The 21159-nt window shown below is 39.2% G+C and overlaps 1 protein-coding gene across 3 annotated transcripts in view; it reads left to right on the top strand.

Annotated features, from left to right (window-relative positions):
• The window catches only part of LOC139933957 (putative receptor-type tyrosine-protein phosphatase mosPTP-1), a 108628-nt gene that overhangs the window by 52946 nt on the left and 34523 nt on the right, over positions 1 to 21159 (top strand). For all 3 annotated transcript variants that reach the window (XM_071928201.1, XM_071928199.1, XM_071928202.1), the window contains 7 exons: positions 2151 to 2317; positions 2722 to 2851; positions 3709 to 3900; positions 5668 to 5763; positions 12201 to 12355; positions 19277 to 19424; positions 20569 to 20734. In XM_071928201.1, the coding sequence (XP_071784302.1) occupies positions 2151 to 2317; positions 2722 to 2851; positions 3709 to 3900; positions 5668 to 5763; positions 12201 to 12355; positions 19277 to 19424; positions 20569 to 20734 (1054 nt within the window). The remainder of the gene's footprint in view (positions 1 to 2150; positions 2318 to 2721; positions 2852 to 3708; positions 3901 to 5667; positions 5764 to 12200; positions 12356 to 19276; positions 19425 to 20568; positions 20735 to 21159) is intronic.

Below are 21159 nucleotides of genomic sequence, written 5' to 3'. Positions count from 1 at the left end.
GTAAGATACCTGTACTAACTGGGCCCAATGTCATAGAGCTGCTTAAGCAGAAAGTTTTGCTTAACATCTTTCTGCTTAGCAGAAATGAGCAGGATACCAGTCACAAATTGTACTGTGACATGGTAGTTTGGCTGGTTACCTTATTCTGGTAAGCTTGATTTTGTTATGCTGAGCCACTATTTGTGCTTAAGCAGCTGTATGAAATTGGGCCCTGGAAAACATCTTTTTACCGCATAAGAAACCAAACAAACTTTGAAAAAACTCTTTCAAGAGCTGACCGGTCGCTAGCAAGTGGTTTAAATTCCTTCAGAAAAATAGTTGCAAAGAGGAAAACAAAGATATGAAGTGCAGAATGTTTGTTTAAAACATAAACCAAACAATTTTTTTTTTAACTCTTCGCAGACTGGTTGCTAGCAATCGCTTTGCATTCCTTAAGTAAACAAATTTTGTAAAATGCAAAAATAAAGATCACACGCCCACACAGTTTGCAGAATAGGAAAGAGGACTCTTAAAGGTACTATTGTGACCTTCCTTTTAAGAGCTGCCATTTATAAAAAACAAACAAGTAAACAATTAATATGTCCATTAGATCTATCACTAAAACAATCGTTTCTTGTTAGGGTTAAAGGAACACGTTGCCACGTTACCTTTGCGAACTAACACAACCTTGTTAGTCGACAAGGTAAAAGGAAAACCGTGTAATTCCGAGACATAACAATTATTTGTGTGGATCATTGTATTCTTCATTTACAACATCTTTTTAACTATGCATTTTATAACAAACCGTTACAAACACTTTTCAAAGACCCAACTCGACCAATCCAAGGCAACGTGTTCCTTTAAAGGGGCTACATGTATGACGACTCATCATGATCAAACCAGGCTTGTGGCTGTACATGAAATTGCAAGTATGAACTACCAAAGGTCTTTAGCCAGCCTCTCTCTGTTTTACAGATATTTTCATGGTAAATGTTCCACCAGTCTATCCAACCTTGTTCCTGTTCCTCCTGTCAGGGTGTTTGAGAGTGAGACCAGGCTTTCTGCTTGTTCTCATCCATATACTGTGGCTGTGCCGAGATGTGGAACAAAGAGCTACTCTAGTAGCTTTTTCCCTCGTACTGCATCTCTTTGGAACTCCTTGCCTGGTGCATGTTTCCCTTCATCCTATGATCTGCCATCTTTTAAGAGGAATATCAATTCCTACCTTCAGCTCCACTGAGTTACAACATTTCTATGTTTTCTTCCTTGTAGCCCTTAACCTAGAGTGGCTTTTAGCCTTGTTTTGGGTGAACTTGCATACAAAAAAAAAACCACCTCCCACCCAGTTACTGGAGACCCGCATCCTTCCTCTGTATCTAATCTGTAGAAAGCATGTGCAGTGACTGTGTGAGAGTTCATACATGTTATTCTCTACACAGCCACCACGGGTGTACCCTTGTTGCATAATGAGTGTGCTTTCAGATGACTGAGAGATGAATTGTTTCAGGCCTGAAGTCTTTTTTTCAGATTTGAATATTTTAGCAAGAAATTACCTCTTTTTAAAAAACTACATTACGCTAGAGGGAGCCGTTTCTCACAATGTGTTATACTATCGAAAGCTTTCAATTGTTCATTACCAAGTAAGTTTAATACTAATAAAAGGTTTGTTCTGATTGATTCCAAGGAAAATCATTTTTTCTATAAAAAATGTATTCAGCTTCTCCAACTTAAAGGAACACGTTGCCTTGGATCGGTCGAGTTGGTCTTTGAAAAGCGTTTGTAACCGTTTTTTGTAAAAAGCATATGGGTAGAAAGATGTTGTAAAAGTAGAATACAATGATCCACACAAACATGCCTCGAAATTGCGTGGTTTTCCTTTTACCTTGTCGACTAACACGTCGGCCATTTATGGGGGTCAAAATTTTGACTCCCATAAATGGCCGACCATGTTAGTTCGCACAGTAGAAAGAAAACCACGCAATTTCGAGGCAAACTTGTGTGGATCATTGTATTCTACTTTTAAAACATCTTTCCAACCATATGCATTTTATAAAAAACAGTTACAAACGCTTTTGTTATGACCAACTCGTCCGCTCCAAGGCAATGTGTTCCTTTAAAGAGATCAGTCTGAATAAACGATATGTAACTATTTTGCAATGTTTTACTATCAGCGCCAACCACAGCACCACAGGGTGTCACTGCAGAGGCTATCAGCGCTACCAGTATTCGTGTCACATGGACAGCGCCCCCTACCACATCACTGAACGGAGACTTAGTCGGTCATAAGATTATGCTAAGTCCGGGCGATGATGTCATCACAGTCATTTCTACTGAAACGGTGAGCATGCTATGTTCTATGTACCTGCGAGGGTAGAGGTTTATATTGTTTTCCAGGGGCCTGATGTAATGCCAGGGTCCAGTTTCATGAAGCTCCTTAAGACAAGAAAAATAGCTAATTACCAGAACAAATGGTTTCCAACCAAACTACCATGTCCTGTGTAAAATTTGTGGCTGGTATCCTGCCCATTTCTGCTAAGCAGAAAATTGTTAAGCATCATTTTCTGCTAAAACAGCTTTATGAAACTGGGCCATGGTGACCAACAAGCCACATCAACAGACATTATTACTTGCAATATTGTCCTACGGTTGTGTTAAAAAAACTAGTTTGTCTGCTGCCCTCTAGTGTTTGTAAAGCTCATCTTCATAAATGACATCATTTTTAATGTATACAATTTCTTACAGACTGCATTAGTGAATAATCTACATCCCTTCACGAACTACACCATCAGTGTTTCTGTGTTTAACAACGCCCTGGGGATAGCAGCAATAGGACCCTCAAGCAAACCTGTCACTGCTCAAACATTTGAAGCAGGTAAGGCCATACACCAGCTAAAGAGCTCAACCTGGAGCAAGTAACCCTGACCAAGTGGTTTGACTGCAGGACTTGCAATCACAAATTTGTAGGTTCGAATCCCCAAGCTTACCACTGATTTCACAATGACTTGAATAAGTATTGTTGTCTAGTTTACTGCTAGTCACAATTTCTTCAGCTGGCGTTTATATCTCTTTGTGGGTGTTTGCCAAGTTCCCTTGCTGGGAAGAATATTCAAACAAGTTCGGGTGGCGACTAGACTTGACTAACCGAAAATCATAGAGCACAGGGAGATGGACTATATCGAAGCATGCACTGGAGCATGTTCAATATGGTCACATCGAGAGCTACGGCAAAGTCTCTGGTCTAGTCTAGTCGCTCGCCCGAAATTCCTCCAGTACGGCCTTCGTGATTTGATTTTGATCCTGGAGCTGGGGGCTTAGCCCGGTAAGATGCTCCACATTAGTCTTTGATTGAAGCTACTGTTATCATTTTCCGTTAAGCGGGATGTGCCATCACACTTAACCATGTCATCGTCACTTACCACTAATAGAGGGCGCTTTTCTAAAATCTTTATAAAAAAAGCCAACACATTGAGCAAAGACCACGCAAACACGGCCGTTTGCACGACATGTTTGTGGTGGGTTTTTTTGCACTCTGAAAAATCAGATAACAAACAAAACACAAGCCCTGAAAGGTCTATAGATGGATTGCAATAGACGTTATTGACCTCCATCTTTGATGAATTGTACAGGCATAAAGAGCTGTTATTGGCTGAGAGTTAGCTTAGTGCAAACACGCGTGCACTTTATCCATTATTATTATACCATACCTGTATTAATGTTTGTCTTACACAGTTCATAAGGCACCAACAGGCCTTAGGAGCATCACTCAAGAGCAGAATTACATCATGCTATTTTGGGACAAGCCTGTGCCGCTACATTCCGAATCCATCAGCTTCAATGTCTACTATAGGAAGAGGGGAGAGACAGCATGGTCTGAACCAGAAATAGTCGGCGACATTCAATACCATTTGCTAAACGGCCTCGGTAAGTGGAACCACTAACTTTATCCTGTTCGAATCCCACCTGAGTAATATGCCTGTACATGATTGTTTTTTTCCTCAGAGCTCGGGAAAGCACCGAGTATACAGTGCTTACACGCATATCGGTAAAACCAAATCTTATATTCTTTATTTCCGATGCAAATTTCAGTCTGTTAAATTGATGCAGTCAGCCGCTGCTAAAATATGGTATTCGAACTGACGAAGCTACCGGGCAATCTCTGTTGTTACATCTATGACATTGCTCTGGAATTGCATGGAGGCCATGGATGAGAACATGACATCAGGGCTCAATTTCATGGCTCTACTTACCGCCGAATTCTGCGCTTATGGTCACGATTCCCCGCTTGACATGCTAGCGCTGAGTTTCTGCGCTAGTCTTGTAAGCGTAGAATGCCTAGTAACGTGGAGTACGCACGCGCACAAGCCAAAATTCGCCGCTAACCTGTGAAATAGGATTGTCGTAAGCACAGAAGCAGAGTCATGAAGTTGGGCCATGTTGCCCCTGGTCTTGGCATTTGTGCCATTCCAATGGAAATGCCCTTTGAAACATGAAAATGACCATGCCCTCTCAGAGCTGAAATTCCAGGGCTGGGTCTTCGTAAATATTTGCATGGGTGGGAATGTAAAGATTTGAGAAAAGTTAGATTGAATATCCTAAAAGAGAGAAAGTAGAATTAGTCATTAGTCATTTGTGGAAGTGTCGTGATCAAATTAAAACGTTGGTGTTTCTGATCTGCAGAGTATGGGTTCGAATCCCCAGCCGTGACACATGTGTCCTTAAGCAATACACTTAACCATTGCTTCATCCTCCGGACGGGACGTAAAGTCGTTGGTCCCATGGGTTGTGTAACGCATGTTAAAGAACCCAGTGCACTTATCGAAAAGAGAACGGTTCGCCCCGGTGTTCCTGGCTGTGGCTGCTATACAGTATGCACCGTAGTACCGTGTAAATCCTTATAAGGTGCTAAATAACTGGGTCTCAGACCTTATCACTGCAATAACCTATCTTTCTGAAAGTTATTGCAAACTGCTTACCAATAGAAAGGACCGATGGTATAAGTGCAAAAAATAGTTATTTGCCCGAGGTTATAACTGGTATTGAAGGCAGTGGACACTATTGGTAATTACTCAAAATAATTATTAACATAAAACCTTACTATACTAGGTAACGATCAATGGGGAGCTGTTGATAGTCTAAAACAGTGTGAGAAACGGCTCCCTCTGAAGTGACGTAGTTTTTGAGAAAGAAGTTATTTTCCACGAATTTGATTTCGAGACCTCAGATTTAAAAATTTAGGTCTAGAAATCAAGCGTCTGAAAGCACACAACTTCGTGTGACACGGTTTTTTTCCCCCCCTTTCATTATTATCTCGCAACCTTGACGACCGATTGAGCTCAAATTTTCACAGGTTTATTTTATGCATATGTTGAGATATATAGCAAGTGAGAAGACTGGTCTTTGACAATTACCAATAGTGTCCACTGTCTGCGCTTTATAAATGCATGTTATTACTATTATTTATTAGCAGATTCTTTCTCTCAGAGTCTTTCTTTGAGAACAAACTTTGCTAGGGTCAAAACGCCAGGCCAATAACATTTTTTTTGCATCTTAGAGATTTACACCATAGATTTTGGAAATGTACATGTATACTGTTGACTAAATTCTTCATGTTTTTCTACTATTAACTTTGTGAGTGTGATTCAAAGTACATGTGGATGTTTATTTAGATTTTTCATTTTTTTCCCCCAGATATCTTTACCCAGTATGAGATCCAAGTGACTTCAGTCAACTCATTAGGAGAAGGACCTCCCTCTTCAATGCTGACTGAAACCACAGACACTGCAGGTGAGTCTAGAAGTAGACTAGGGTTACTACGGCTTACCGTTTAACCGTTAAGCTGTAAACAAACATGGAAATATTTCCAAATTTCCTTAAGTTTTTGGATTTTGGTTTTATCTACGCATTACAAGTCTTTACTATTATTTGACAGTGGGTTTTGAATGATGGCTATTCTTCATAAATTTGTCGATTTGATGAAACAATTCAGCCCAAGCTTTATCTTTGTTAATTTCTGTCAAATATGCATGTTGCAGGTACGCATACACTAGCCTGTTTGGCAGAGAAGATTCATTTGAGCTATGAATACTGGTGCAATGCACTCACAAAGAAGCACACACAAAATTGGTTTGCTTGATGAACTGATGAATCCTACGGTTCTTTTCAGAACCACCCCAACTCATTAGAGATAGTCATTACATGGTGTTACCGCAAACCTTTCCATATCGTATTTCTACCATGCAAAGTTTCAAATTCTTCTAATTGATGAACTGTGTTTTAACTGAAATTTTAAGCTTTGAGAGCTGAATTATTCAATGAATTAGTGAAATTTGTGAGGAATATCTGACTTGCGAAACCCATGACCCAAAAGTTTATGTGGCCATGGAATGTTAATCTGGTGAGATTGTGGAGCTCTGAAAACTTTCTGCCTGTAATCAAACCCTCCTTCATAGGACTCTGTACACAGCATAGAGGAAGAGTACTATACTCACAACACAGGGCTAAAGTTGCCAATTAGTGATGGACTGTGATTGATTTGAGTATTAAGTTTCCATTCTGAAAAAAACCCTCAAAAAAACAAAAACTTGGGAGTCATCATTAAGACTCGACTTTGAGAGATCGAGTAAAGCCCGGTTCATATTGCCTGACAATGGGAATGCGAAGCAAATTATTGCATCACAGGCTGTTTTTGCAGCAAATGTTTCGAATTTGTCACGTCAAAATTCGTATTGCATTTGCATTCACATGAAGTATGAAACAAGCCTTACACTTTGGACAAGAAATTAGTATAGTTGATAAAGAAATTGATATGTTATCAATCAAAATTATAAGGATCCGGTGTGCTGGTCTTAAAATACTTGAGAGTTTTAAAATTTTCTGTCAGACTCGGAAGGAAATGGTTTGCTGTCATGAGTAAGGGGAAAAAAATGAATAAAATGAGCAGCCGATTGGGGTGGTCAAAATTTAGAACTTGGACTTCTGCCACGAGTGTCAACTCGCGAGAGGATTTCCCTGCCAAAATTGGAAGGAAATGGTTTGCTGTTCCAAGTGAGGAGGGAAGGGAGTACATGTGACATGTTGTTTGTGGTTCGGAGATAGGACTGCGTTGAATGACAAAATTAGTAAACAAATGAACATGTGCTACCAGGGAAGTGGGATAATAGAGTTTTCAGGAAATGAGTGGGTGATGTTTTCTGGCCACTATTGTAGAAGACCAGCCGTCGATTTCACCAAACTCCTCCTAACTTAGGATTAATCATAGGACTTACAAAGAGTTAAGTGCGGTAACCATAGACGTTAAGACGCATTGAACCCATCCTAAGCAAGGACAGGTTACTAGTCCTAACTCGAGATAGGATTAATCCCAGCTGTACCTCAGATTATATAGTACTAGCGGTACTTAGACAAATGAAATACTGCCCTCTTGTGAATTGAAATTGTCAGTTGAGGGGAAATGAGGCATAATAGCTCTTAACAAATTAAAGTCGGGATCAAATATTTCTTTACTTCCGCCCTGGTGGGATAACTTTCTTGGAACTGCTGGAATAATTTTTGCTTTGAGAGCATCGATGGCACAAAGAAACCATGACTTGGCAAAGCCAATAGAACAGAGATTATGTTTGAAGCATCAGGAATGGTTGTTTCTCTATGAAGACAATTTGATATTGACGCACTGTGAATAGACCTTTTGCATTGACGTCATGCAGCCACCATCTTAGGGGTAAAACGATGGCGAAACAATAAAAATGAATGGATTTGTTGCTTTCATGATAGTCTGATTACAGGAAAAAATAAATCATAAATAATATGAATCAAGGTGTATTTACAGTCCCTCGGTGCCTTTTGGGGGGAGGGGTGGTGTGGCGAGGGTGGCAGGGGGCATAAGTCTGTCCCTGGTTTACTGTGGGGAGACACCTGGCCGATAGGAATAAAGTTTACTTAATTACTGGTCCCCAGTAAGGAAGCTGTTACTCATAACTTGTTTATTGCATACGAGGGGCCGGCACCCACCTTGTTCCTGATGACGTCATACCATAGAGTTATATATATTGACTAGATTGCTGTTCCTGAACTGTGCGGAGTCCATCCATGGGGGGACAAATCTGTCGTACTGCTAATCGCATATCAGTGGATTTTTTTTAAAGAACCTGATGAAAACATAAAAAAGAACCTGCTCTGTAAAAGTTTGTGATTAAATTTGCAGTAAGGGCTGAGTTCCATGGTTAGCAGTGACATGAAATTGTGCCTTTTAAATTATCCATGATTTTTCAGATTAAGTTAGGGTCAGGGGAAAGATTACTTACTAAATCAGGGTAACAACCTTCAGCACAATGCACAATCTTTAAAAATATGTGTACTACTGTAGTGTAAACATTGCATTTGACCACACAAGAATCTTTCAAAGTACGGTAACTAAGTATACCAAAACTGTGCTTACCAGAACAATGTCACCAGCCAAAATACAACGTGGCTGGTATCCAGCTCATTTCTGCTAAGCAGACAAATGTTAAGCGATATCTTCTGCTGAAGCAGTTCTATGACATTTTGCCTAAGATGTAGCAATAGGCAGGGAAAAGGTTATATTGGTCAAGATAACCCAAAAGTGTCCGTCACTCTGATGTAAAACGACAGTTGCTTCCAAAGGTCTATTGTCTCGTGACTTGGACAACGTCAATGTCAAGTCAATCCTGGATTAAGGAGGAAGGTTTAAGTTGTAGAGAAGGTCGGGTCAAGACAATCCAGAATGAAATAACAAGCTACATTGAATCATAGCCTTGTCATTCCTTGTAAGCTTTAAATCAGTTAGCTGAAGACCCATTATGTCCGGCCTGTTTTAAGGGGCGGACTGTCAAAGATGTTTTACAAATACGAAGACACTTTAAATAATAATACGAATAGTAATAATAATAAAAAGATCTTATATATCTCAGAATCCGCCTAAAAGGCGTCCAATGGGCTTCACACAATACTGTTCCAAAACGCTCCTGAGAGTCTACTGACCCAATTCACCTGACATCATCATCGAATAATCTCGGAACGCTATATTGGTGGGCAATGTCACTGTGTGTTATTCAGTCAAGTGTGCATTTTAGGCGACACGGCGTTTACACGTAAACCTAATTGCCAACCAATTGGTGAGCGTGGCACAGTCGCCGCATGTAACGTGGGTGCAGGGGTCAATATAACACTATAGGGGATATCAACAGTTGAAAATGTCATCATTTCAGCATCACTCCTAAGATCTGGATCCCAGTTTCAGGCAGCAGCGTGACTCTCACCCATGTAAAACTATCTCATGTAAGCGTTTGAATGGGGTTAGAAATCTGCGATAGTCTTTTAATTAAAGACACTGGACACTATTGGTAATTGTCAAAGACCCGAGTCTTCTCACGTGATGTTTTTCAACATATACACAAAATAACAAACCTGTGAAAATTTGAGCTCAATTGGTCGTCAAAGTTGCGAGAAAATAATGAAAGAAAAAGCACCCTTGTCACACATAGTTGTGTGCTTTTGGATGCGTGATTTTGAGACCTCAAATTCTAAATCTGAGGTCTCAAAATCAAATTCGTGGAAAATTACTTTTTTTCTCAAAAACTATGCTACTTCAGAGGGAGATGTTTCTCACAATGTTTTATACTATCAACAGCTCGCCATTACTTTTTACCAAGTAATGTTTTATGCAAATAATTATTTTTTTAGTAGCCTTTAATATGTTTAGGTATACAATGTATGTAGTATATTATAATCATTGATACCAGTGTAGACTCCTTTGCTTGGAAGTATTTGCAAAATAGAGGAGTTATTGAAAGTGGGGAAATTTATACTGATTTTATTGTCTTCAGACTTTAAAATAAACTGTTAATGGCTTACTTCCTGGGTCTCCTCTGTTTAGGATGTTCTTTAAAATAAAGAAGTTTGAAGGTTTGTTAGTATTTTCTAAATCTAAAGTGTAACACCATTGCTCTTTTTCATTTGGTAAAGGTAAATATTACATTAATTTTATTTTGAAGAGTTATCTATTACCTTCATTTGGTGTTCTAAAACTCATAAATAATGACAATTGTAAAAGAGAGAGTTATTTCCATTAAAATACACAACTCATCCAAGGTTTTTATAGAGGGATGCAAACAGATGATTCATCCCCATGAACATTGCCACCTCACGAGGGCCCTGGTTTCCCGTTGTCGCAACCCAGTAAGGTTAAGACCTAGCAGACACATTCAGTCTAGCTTACAGTAGCTGTCTTGTTTCTTAAGAAGTCTGTTCTTGGACATGGGATGAGAGATTGACACGGCACTTGAAAGTTTACAAGTGGTTGATTTTTCCATTTGGCATCACTTTGTTTATTTTGCGATTTCAACTGACAGACGGAAGACTATAACTTTACCAGGAGGAGGTTCCTCAGGGACGAGTGTTTGGCCCATCATGTTCATTTTGATGTAGTGACCCTGTGGCGAAACGTGATGCATATATGTAGACTACTGACCATCAAGGGAGATTAATTTCTTCCAGCTGCGTGTTATCCCAACGATCAATGCTTGGTCTGGGTTCTTTGGAGCCACCCATCGTAGCCCAGAGGTTTTTTCGTGTACCCGAGCCTGTCAGGGCTGCACCCCCATAAACTGTTGACTACGATTTGAATTCTGTCCTGCTGTAGTGTGGGACTTCGTTTTTGTAAATACTCTTCAAAGTCTGGGTGGATTGAATATGTAACTTTTGCAGTTAATGGCGGCTATTATTTATGGAATGGATGGGCTCTATCCATCGAACAGTAATTCAAGAGTTGTGAATTTATGAAGTGTGTCTTGTGGAGCGTTTGTGGACAGCGGCTGTTTGATTGAAAGCTACAGAGATAGCAATAATTATTACTAGATTATTGATTATCAGTAATTTGTGTTAATCGATAACGCTTTTTAAAGATACCAGAGTTGCAATTGTCGATTAAGCACGTGGAATAGCCTAATCTGATTGGCTTGTGACTGACTGTCAGTTGATGGATCCGTGAACATGATTGGCTTGGACTTTTTGGACCTCTGCATTCAGCAGATAGGGGGATGGGATACAGCGTTCTTCATTTTATTTATGAGCCTGTGTGTTCTTCATATACAATGTTTGTTGATGCATGCGCCGAGAAGCAGCGAGAAAAAGGCTTGTAAGTTGACGACTAGAAATCTTTTGGTTTTTGCAATGTCACCGCTGTAATTTTGTGGTTGTTGGGAAACCTAACTGTCACTTTTCATATTTTCGCTAACATATTTGTAGTACATTGGCAGTATTTTAGCTAAAATTAAAAGGGTTTCCGAAGGTGTGGTAAATTGTAGAACAGAGTGTTCGAAATTCTTAAACAACAATATTTTTATTTGTAGTTGAGGAAAATGAATGAGAACGTGTAAATTTGTATATAGGATTTGAGGCATTGCATGGTGAGGTATCAATATATATTTTGTTTGATACCGTGTGTGTATCTACTTGCTGGGTAGAGCTTGTTCAATAGAGAACTGTCTTTCTTTATTCTACTATCGCGGAGTAGATGTTCGGGGGTTCGGGAGACTTCTCAATTCTGAAAAGAACTGTCCTGCTTTTGTAACTATTACCCGGGCGGATGGTATAGAAAATACACGTAGTCTGGGACTACTACTTAGCTTATATGATTTTGATTAACTCAACTACCGCGCAGTCAGTTCTTAAATTGGTCTCAACATTTGATTTGATGATTCTACCCTCATGAGTAGAGAGACAATTATTCCCCCCCCCCCCCAAAAAAAAACCCCAAAACACTGTTTATTTTTTTAAATTGATTATTTACCTTATTTAAAAAAGTACTTTTATATTCGGCGATTATCGTTGGTTCTTATTTTAATGTAAGGTGTATTTCCTTGTTTACAAATGAATTTTGCAATGTAACAGGTCTGTGCAGATTTGTATTAAATCGGCAGTACAATACACAACGATCAACAGGAAACTGTTAAATTTAGATTCAGAAAAAGAGTATTCACTTTCCTCAACATTGTGGCACCTTAGATATGGTTTAAAGAGAACATATGCTGTTGGTTTTTGAAACCCTTCATTTGTTTTAATCACATTTAAATGTACATGATATTCAATACAACTAATCTGTACAAATTTCTTTTCAAAAGGGTTGTAGCATTTTTGATATATCGCTAGTAACATTGGCCATTATTGGAAGTCTTATTAATCAACTTTTGATTTTATTTGTTTAGCCCCCAGTCCACCAGTGAATGTGACGGTAACCGACATGGGTAGCGGACAGGCTAGAGTGTCATGGATGGTTCCTGAGGTGTTTTATAAAAGCATTGATAGCTATACGATCAAATACTGGGAGTCCGGCAAGAATGCTACTATGGATGCAGTGGAGGTAAGATCTTTATTACAAACCAAAACCTGGGCCCGATTTCATAAAAGCTAGTCAGCAGAAAATACTATTTTAAGACACTGGACACTATTGGTAATTACTCAAAATAATTATCAGCATAAAACCTTACTTGCTAACGAGCAGTTGAGAGCTGTTGATAGTATAAAACATTGTGAGAAACGGCTCCCTCTGAAGGAACACGGTTTTCGAGAAAGAGGTAATTTTCCACAAATTCGATTTAGAGACCTCAGAATTAGATTTTGAGCTCTCAAAATCAAGCACCTGAAAGCACACAACTTTGTGTGACAAGGGTGTTTTTTGTCATTGTTTTCTCGCAACTTCGACGACCAATTGAGCTAAAACTTGCACAGGATTGTTATTTTATGGATATGTTGAGATACATCAAGTGAGAAGACTGGTCTTTGACATTTACCAATAGCGTCCATTGCTTTAAATTAAGCAAAGAACGAGTGAGACACCAGTCACAAACTAAGGGAATTTTGGCTGGTAACCAGTTGCTGTAAAGCAAGATTTTGCTGTGCTTAGCTGGTTTTCATGTTTACACGCTTTATGAATTTGGGCCCTGGACCCTATTTCATAAAGCTGCTAACACAACAATTTGCTTGGCATGAAATTTTTGCCTTGATAAAAAGAAGATTACCAACCAAATTTCCACATGATTTTTAGGATAAGCAAACAACATTTGAATACCAGTACCAAGCAATATATGCAACAAATTATAATTTGGTTGGTAACCCTTGTGTATCAAGGAAGATTTGCTAAGCAAATAATTGTGCTTAGCAGTTTATGAAATTGGGCCCTGGTCACACAGGGCAATTTTTACAGCCAACTTGGAGGCAATACAGGCAAAGTGAATACTTTGGTTGTACAGCAGACATTTTACTGACTATCTTACTGCCCAAAGTTGTTTTTGTAGAAATATAGATGGATGTTTTTTTCTTCTTGGAGATTGCCTGAAACTGGTTGTCTGTGATTTTCCACGTGTGTAATGCACTTTAGATTAAAAAGAGAGCACAACAAATCTGTTTTAAACCCTTTTTCACACCAGATGAAATTTTTCGGATAAATTCTAATTTCGGTATATGTACATTTTTGTAAGTCTCTCACAGCCGCATCATTTAGGTTTTGTGAACATTTTGTCCATGTCCAACCAAGGTTTTTTATTTTTTTATTATTTATTTATTATACATTTGTGAACTTCTGGAGTAGTCGTTTTCCTGAAAATATCTTTGCCACAATGAAACCCTGACTTCACAAGGAATGACAACAAAGGCTCTCATAATTAGCTCAGGGATTTGATGTTGGGTGAGATATTATGAGTACGCAATCACCGTGATTTGCAGAACCTCGGCCAAGAGCCACTGTAGAAATGATGAGTACGCACTCATCGTGATTTGCAGAACCTCGGCCAAGAGCCACTGTAGAAATGATGAGTATGCACTCACCGTGATTTGCAGAACCTCGGCCAAGAGCCACTGCGAATAATCTCCCATTGTAGAAATTATGAGTACGTACTCACCGTGATTTGCAGAACCTCGGCCAAGAGCCACTGTCGATACGCTCCTATTGTATGCTGGAATCCCAAAAACTCTCTGACTTTATATACCTCCCAGTGAAATTTGGTTACGGTAGTTCACCATTTGTTTATCTACTTGCTGGGTGGATAATGTTCTTTTGAGAACTTGCAAAATGTTCTACTACAGCGGAGTAGATTTTTCGGGGCTTTCGGGAGACTTCTTAGTTCTGAAGAGAACTGTCCTGCTTATTAACTTTTACCTGTCCATTATTTTGCCCCCGGAAATCAAGGGTTTTGCAATAACCTCTGGGAAAAGTATATTACAGGGCATGTGTTCCAGCACCTGATGTCCCTCTTTGTTGAACGAAATAAACCTAATACAGTAGGTGTTTGCCTGTGAACGTGACACAATGGAAAGAAAAGTTTGACATTTCCTTTGGCCGTCTGGCTGCCAGCAAATAATTTGAGGGCATTCTAAAGTTGTTCCGGTCGTAATAAACCGTCTGCCGCACCCCAGCTGTACATCAGTTCAGAAAATGTTTGTTTGTATAGATATGTCATTCGATGTGAAGTGGTTAAATCACTAACCTAATGACATTTCTAAGAGATGTCTTATTTCTGGTTCATTTAATCTGAATAAAAAACAACCAAAAGGTTGACAGCATTCAAATTAACAAAGTTTTTACATTTCTGAGGAAATAATGTAGCTAACCCTGCTCATGAGATAGCCCCAGGGTTAGCATCATGGTCAAGCGAACTTGAGCTGTTTCTGATAAGCAGAGTTTGGGTTTGAGTCCAGTTCGTGACACTTGTGTCCTTTAGCAGTAACACATGACCTGTATTGCTACGTCCTTCAGATGGGATGTAAATCTGTATGTCCTGTATGTTGTGAGCGCATGTAAAAGAACCCAGTGCACCTACTATATAGAGAAGGGGTTCACCCCTGTGGTCCGTTTTTAATTGGCTGCATATTGCGTTGCGGCACCTTATAATTTCCCAGAAATTTCCTGGCGGTTTATTATTTGCATCACGTTTTTAAGGGTAATACCAGCCATAAAATCACATGATTTTTTCCAAAGGTCGACATTTATTTCAAAACTCACTGTAAAAAAAGTTAAAAATAGTAGCCTCCTTTCCTCCTTCTAATAAGTCCGCCCTTCCTTTTAAAAATGTTATAAAAATATCAAGAAAGTCTGATTAGATGGTACAATGTGAAAGCAGATTGACATGGATTAGATGCTGTGCCTGGTTGGAATGGATGTTGAACAAAAAAAGGGACATTATTCCTTGAAACGATAAAGTAGTTGATGGATTTCAATCTTGTGATTTGAATCTGTGCTAAGAGAATCAAGAGGTAGGTCGAGATGTTTGTTCTGCCTATGTTTAGATGAAAGCGAGGTACATGTTAAGTATACTGGGCCCAGTTTCATAAAGCCTGTAAGCAAAACAATTTGCTTAGCATGAAATTTCTTCCTTGTCAAATTCAAGATTTGCAGCAAAATTTTAATTTGTTGCATATTGCTTGTTATTGGCATTCAGCAGTTGTTTGATTATCCTGAAAATCACGTGGAAATTTGGTTGGTTATCCTGTTTTTCTCAAGGAAGAAATTTCATGCTAAGCAAATGTTTGTGCCTACAGGCTTTATGAAATTGGGCCCAGATGGTTGGACTTATGTTCACTGCTAGTACTGGGCCCATTTTCATGTCTCTGCTTACCGTAAGCAATGAATCAATGCTTACCGAAGCAGGGAATATGTGCTTATGCCAAGGGTATTTCACGGGTTAGAGGGGAATTTTTTCTTGTGCACGGTGCCACTTTACGAGGCATTCCTTGCTTACACAGCTAGCGCAGAAATTCGGGTCTTACTCAGAAAGTATATGTGCAGAATTTGGTGGTTAGCAGAGCCCTAAAATTGGCCATTCTAGTTTTTGTTTTGTTTTCTCTTGTCCTCTTTTTGTTTTAAAAGTCGCATCCTATTATAAGGTGATCTGTTGGCTGCGGAATAGAAATTGGGGGACAATAAAGTCTTAGAGTTTTTTAAGGCTTAGTCTAAAAAGAAAAATACAAAGGCAGAAATTCTACCACTGTCCAATAACAAAAAAGACACTGACAAACAGTAAACTTAACACACTTATAGAGCAAAAAAATAAATAAATAAAAGTATAAAGAAAGACTTAAACAAATTTCGTATTTTTGTTGATTGCTTCAATGAGGGATGGAATGCAACTATTCTTGTACCGAGCCGTTCTACTAAAGACCGATCCATTAAGCCCCGCCCCATTGCGTATTGACCAATCACAACGCAACGAAGGTCCGACACTATGGGCGTCTGCTTGGCGCGCACGGCAGAGTTGTCCAGAAAGGCATTGGAGAGCCCCACGTGTTCTTGCTAACACGTGCGTCGTGGGCGGAGCCTACTAGATCGGTCTATTAGGAGGCCACATGTTGTTGGCATTATGGCTGTCAATTTCAAATAAAATAAAATGATTAAAATTTACCAATATAATATGTCATTAGACAATCATTAAATTGTGGCAATAAAATTAAGCATTTGCTAATTATGGTTGTTTTTTTCAAGGTAACATCACCAAAAGTTTCAAATTTCACGTGTTTTTCCATGGTTCAATCCCATTTGAATTATTATGCACAAAAGGATTTTTTCACAAACAAGAACCCAATAATATTAAAAGCTTTTAAGCTCTGAAGATAAGTACTGAGAACATCCAGGGAATTGGGATTTTGTTCCCTCTCTCTTGTCAAATGTCAAACACCATTCTAAATGCTGCCTTAGCGGTCTGCAGTCTCCACGCAACAGCCATCTACTCACGTTGCAGGATTTATTCGCAAGATTCTGTTATTTTGGCAGGGGCCTGCCTGTGATTTTCTTTCCTTGCCTTTTCTCTTCTGTGTTTTTTTTTCTTCTGGAATGTCTTGTCATAACTAGTGACCAGAGGAATGATATCTTTGATGAAAAGGACCAAAATAAACTTCTTCACATTGAGTTGTTAGCTTATCATACGGGTCTGTCCCGAGTCTTGAGTTAAGAAACAACGGCTGGTTTTTGCGGAGGACGGTCAGCGATCAGAGGGACGAATACCGTGGAGGTTTTCATTCTCACAGCTTTTAGATGAGATAACCATGGAGGTACTAAACCTGATAATTATTATCTCAGGTAGGCTAGAGGTTTATTTTAAAGGGAATGTTGTGACATATATTTATCTTTGGGTCTTTGGTTAAACCATGACGCCCACTTGCAGTAATACTCTTTGCAAGTTTTCGTAGTCTCGGTTATAAGCGATCAGTTTCCCGAATACCTGTAGAAGCCATTGCTGTGATTCTGGAAAGGATTGTGGTACATGTAAGTATGTCAGGGTTATGTACCTGTAGTTTCGCTTAGGCCTGATACTTAATTAAGGCAATTGCCTCCGTGCTCCCTGGTTATTGCCTTGGTGCCCTTGAAATGCTCCAGTAGAAATATCCTCAGAGGGTGCCCTTTACCAAGGACAAAATGCCTTGGTGTCCTTGCCCTTTTAAAAACAAAGCGTACAGGCCTGTGCGCTTAACATGTCATCATCCTTTTCATCAGGCTGTGTTAATCCAATGTTGGGTTAGCTATTTCTCTTGAGTTTGCCAATTTTGGCTGTTCAGTTGTAAAAAGGTCTACCAAATCTTCTTACGAATTTCATGCAAAATGGTTCTTTTTAGTTTCTTGCCTTCAACATGATTCTATCTTTTTGATTTAAAGGCAGTGGACACTATTGGTAATTACTCAAAATAAGTATTAGCATAAAACCTTACTTGGTAATGAGTAATGGGGAGAGGTTGACAGTATAAAACATTGTGAGAAACGGCTCCCTCTGAAGTGACGTAGTTTTCCGACGACCAATCAAGTTCACATTTTCACAGGTTTGTTATTTTATGCATATGTTGAGATAAACCAAGTTAGAAGACTGGTCTTTGACAATTACCAATAGTGTCCACTGCCTTTTATGGTAACTCTAAGATCAACTGTCAATTGATCGCGATGAAATTTGAGTATGTCGTCCTGTTACTGTATCCTGTGATGTGTTTGATGGCTTCATTTATTGTACATGTCGTATGTGACACATTAATTGTTTTTAACTTCCTCGTTCAACACCCATAAAAATAAAATAAAATAAAAAACTCTTTCATTCTTTCAAATGGGAGTTTAGGAAAAACATTCAGCAGATAAATATTCAGCAGAAAAGGGCAATGTGTACTCTATTCCATTGTGTTCTTTGTGTGGCTGTGACCTTAGTGCTTCATGCATGACTTGGCATCGGTGGACCATCCTAGATTCACTGTGTCAGTTAAGATAATATTAAAACTTTGTGTGTACAGCAGTAGCTTGGAGAGCGACAAGAAGTACATGGTTTTTTACTTCCAATGTGAAGATTGAAATTAGAGTAGCATTGGTAGAGGAAATAAGTTTCTGTTACGGGTAGTTTCTACGACGAGTTTAGTTGGATAGGCTGAAAGGTAAGTACATAGAAATAGTCTGCTTAGTTTCTGTTGTTTCTGATTGTTTCATGTGAAAAGGCAGGGAATGGAAAGCTATGGAGTTGTCTCTTAGTTACAACTTAAGTGTGTCGCATGAATGAAATTGGATTTAAAAGCAGGATTTGTAGCATTGGTTGAGGAAATCAGTTTCTGTTACGGGTAGTTTTTATGACGAGTTTAGTTGGGTAGGCTAAAAGGCAAGTACATAGAAATAGTCTGCTTAGTTCCTGTTGTTTCTGATTGTTTTATGTGAAAAGGTAGGGAATGGAAAGCTATGGAGTTGTCTCTAGTGTGTTGCATGAATGAAATTGGATTTAAAAGCTGGATTTGAAACTTTGCATGGTGGGAGTATCATGAGGTGAGGTTTGTGGTACCTTCGTGTGTAAGTCTCTTTTGAATTGTGTTGATGCTGAAAAGAAGTGCAGGTTGACAATTCTGGATTTAAAAAGTAACTGACGACAACCGTGTAGTGCTTCTGGAAGAGAGGGTGGTTGAGAAAAATCTTGATAATTTTTTTTCTCCATCAATCTGCTCTGTTTGTCTGCAGGGAATGTTGGATTATTCGCTAGAACCGATCATGAAGTTATACTGGATGAAATTTAAATTTGTGCCACGAGGGGTTTTTCTCCTGGTGGTCCTCCGCTTCGGTCTCTCCTGTTTTTTTCTCTGGATACATCAAACACTTCTGATCTCTGGCTTTGCTTCATGGTTTTGGGGGTAAGCCCAATGAGTAGGTGGCAGCGTGCTCTTGGTGACAGTTGATTTGGGTCGATAGCCCAAATCAAAGTGAAGCCCTCACCTTGAAGTGGCCATCCGACCTTGTGATATTAGATATTAACAATATCTCTCCTTTCCTTCGACACAGGTTGATAAGTTGTGGCGCATCGTGGAGAATCTAAAGGGTGGAGTTAAGTATGAGGTGACAGTAAGAGCAGCTACAAAGAGTATTGCCAATACAGATCTCCACAAAGGCAATCCCTCCGAAGTTGTTGTCTTTACAATTGACAAACCAGGTAAATTAAGCCATCATTTTAGATTTTTACGGGTTACATGGGGGAGCAGTCGGGGGCAGAGCTGCTCAAGCACAAAACGTAGCTAAGCACAACAGAATTATGCTTACACAAAAAGGTTACCAGCCAAAATACCATCTCACAAGTACTATCTATGGCTGGAAACTTGCCTTATTTTGCTAAGCAGAAGTAAGCAGTATTTTCTGCTTAAGCAGCTCTATGAAATTGGACCCTGGTGTTTCTGACCTTGCATGTAGGGCACTTTTACCTAAATTTTTACGAGCAGACCCACTCGCATTGTAGTACATGGTTGGTGTCAGTTTTGAAAACGGAAAAAGTCTAATTACAGAAATCGTTTACACGATAAACTGACCCAAACCTCTTACTTTATTACTTATTAATTTAAAAGCAAAAAACTTATTATTTAGGACGAAAAGCACTAAAAAGCACCATATTTCACAAAACTCAAAGCATCAAGTCTCACCTGTAAGAAAACTAGTGGCAAACACCATGACATTTTGTAGGAAAGCTTTAAAAAGTGAACTGAATTTTTGGTTCGATGTCATTTCATGAAAAACCAGTAAACAAAACAGTCTGTTTGAGTGAATGTACCTTCTCTTAGTTGTTTATGTTTGGTGGTCAAACTCATCATCAAGGAAAGCAATCTTTATCTTTCAGTTTCTGTGGGAAGTCTTGAAAATCGTTTTGAATTTCCACCATAATTTATGATTTCATTTGGCCGTCCCTTCAAGGGAAGCAGGAAGCGAACAAATTTAAAAAGAAAAATGGCATGCTCTTTTGTGGAGTCAAATTTTTTACTACATAAAATGGCTCACTGAGTTAGTTCGCAAAGTAAATAAATTTAAAAAACATACAATTTTGAGGCATATTTGTTTGGCTCATTCTACTTTTAAAACAACTTTCTAACCATATGCGTTTAATAACAAACGGTTACAACGCTTTTCATATACCCACAATCTCGGTCATCATCATATTTTGGCATAGACTTGCGTCCGTGGCTGCTTCGTCCTCAGATTGTAATGGGGGCGCACTCCTGGAGTCGCCAACATCACCTGGTCTCTTCCTGCTCTTCTCAGGCCTCTGCCTCATGGTACTCATTGTGTTTTTTAAATCTTTGTTCATCCAGTAGGTACCACGGCGGAGTCGCCAGTGACCACGCTGACCCCCAACAGCACTGTGGGCATGGGCATCAACGACGATGGCCCTCCCCTCGGTACCATCGTTGGAGTGGTGTTTGCGATGATCTATGTCCTGGCGTTGGTTGTTGCTGGCCTCACCTTCATGTTCATCAAGTAAGTTTTCAAGTAGGATTTGAAAATTTGCATGTTGCAAATACAATATAGAAAGGTTTGTGGTAACACCATTATGTAATGATAATCTCTAAATGAGTTGGGATGGTTCTGAACCGTTGGTTTCAACTCGAAACCATTGGTGTTACTGCAAACCTTACTATAAAGTTTTTGTTTATTTATAGAGATGTTTCACATGTGTATCACAGCAATTGCTGTGGTGCCCTGCGCTTTTGCTGTGGTGCCCTTTGCAGGCCTGTATATTTTGTTTTGAAAGGGCAAGGGCACCAAGGCTATTTTTCCTGGGTAATGGGTACCCCTTATGAGGAAATTGTAAAAATTACTTCTGGAGCATTTCAAGGGCACCAAGGCAATGACCATAGGGGAACTGAGGCAATTACCTTCGTTGCCTCCGTAAAGTATCAGAA

The sequence above is a fragment of the Asterias amurensis genome, chromosome 2 (genome assembly GCF_032118995.1).
Source record: "Asterias amurensis chromosome 2, ASM3211899v1".
Lineage (NCBI taxonomy): Eukaryota > Metazoa > Echinodermata > Asteroidea > Forcipulatida > Asteriidae > Asterias > Asterias amurensis.
This window is presented reverse-complemented; position numbering and strand designations above follow the sequence as displayed.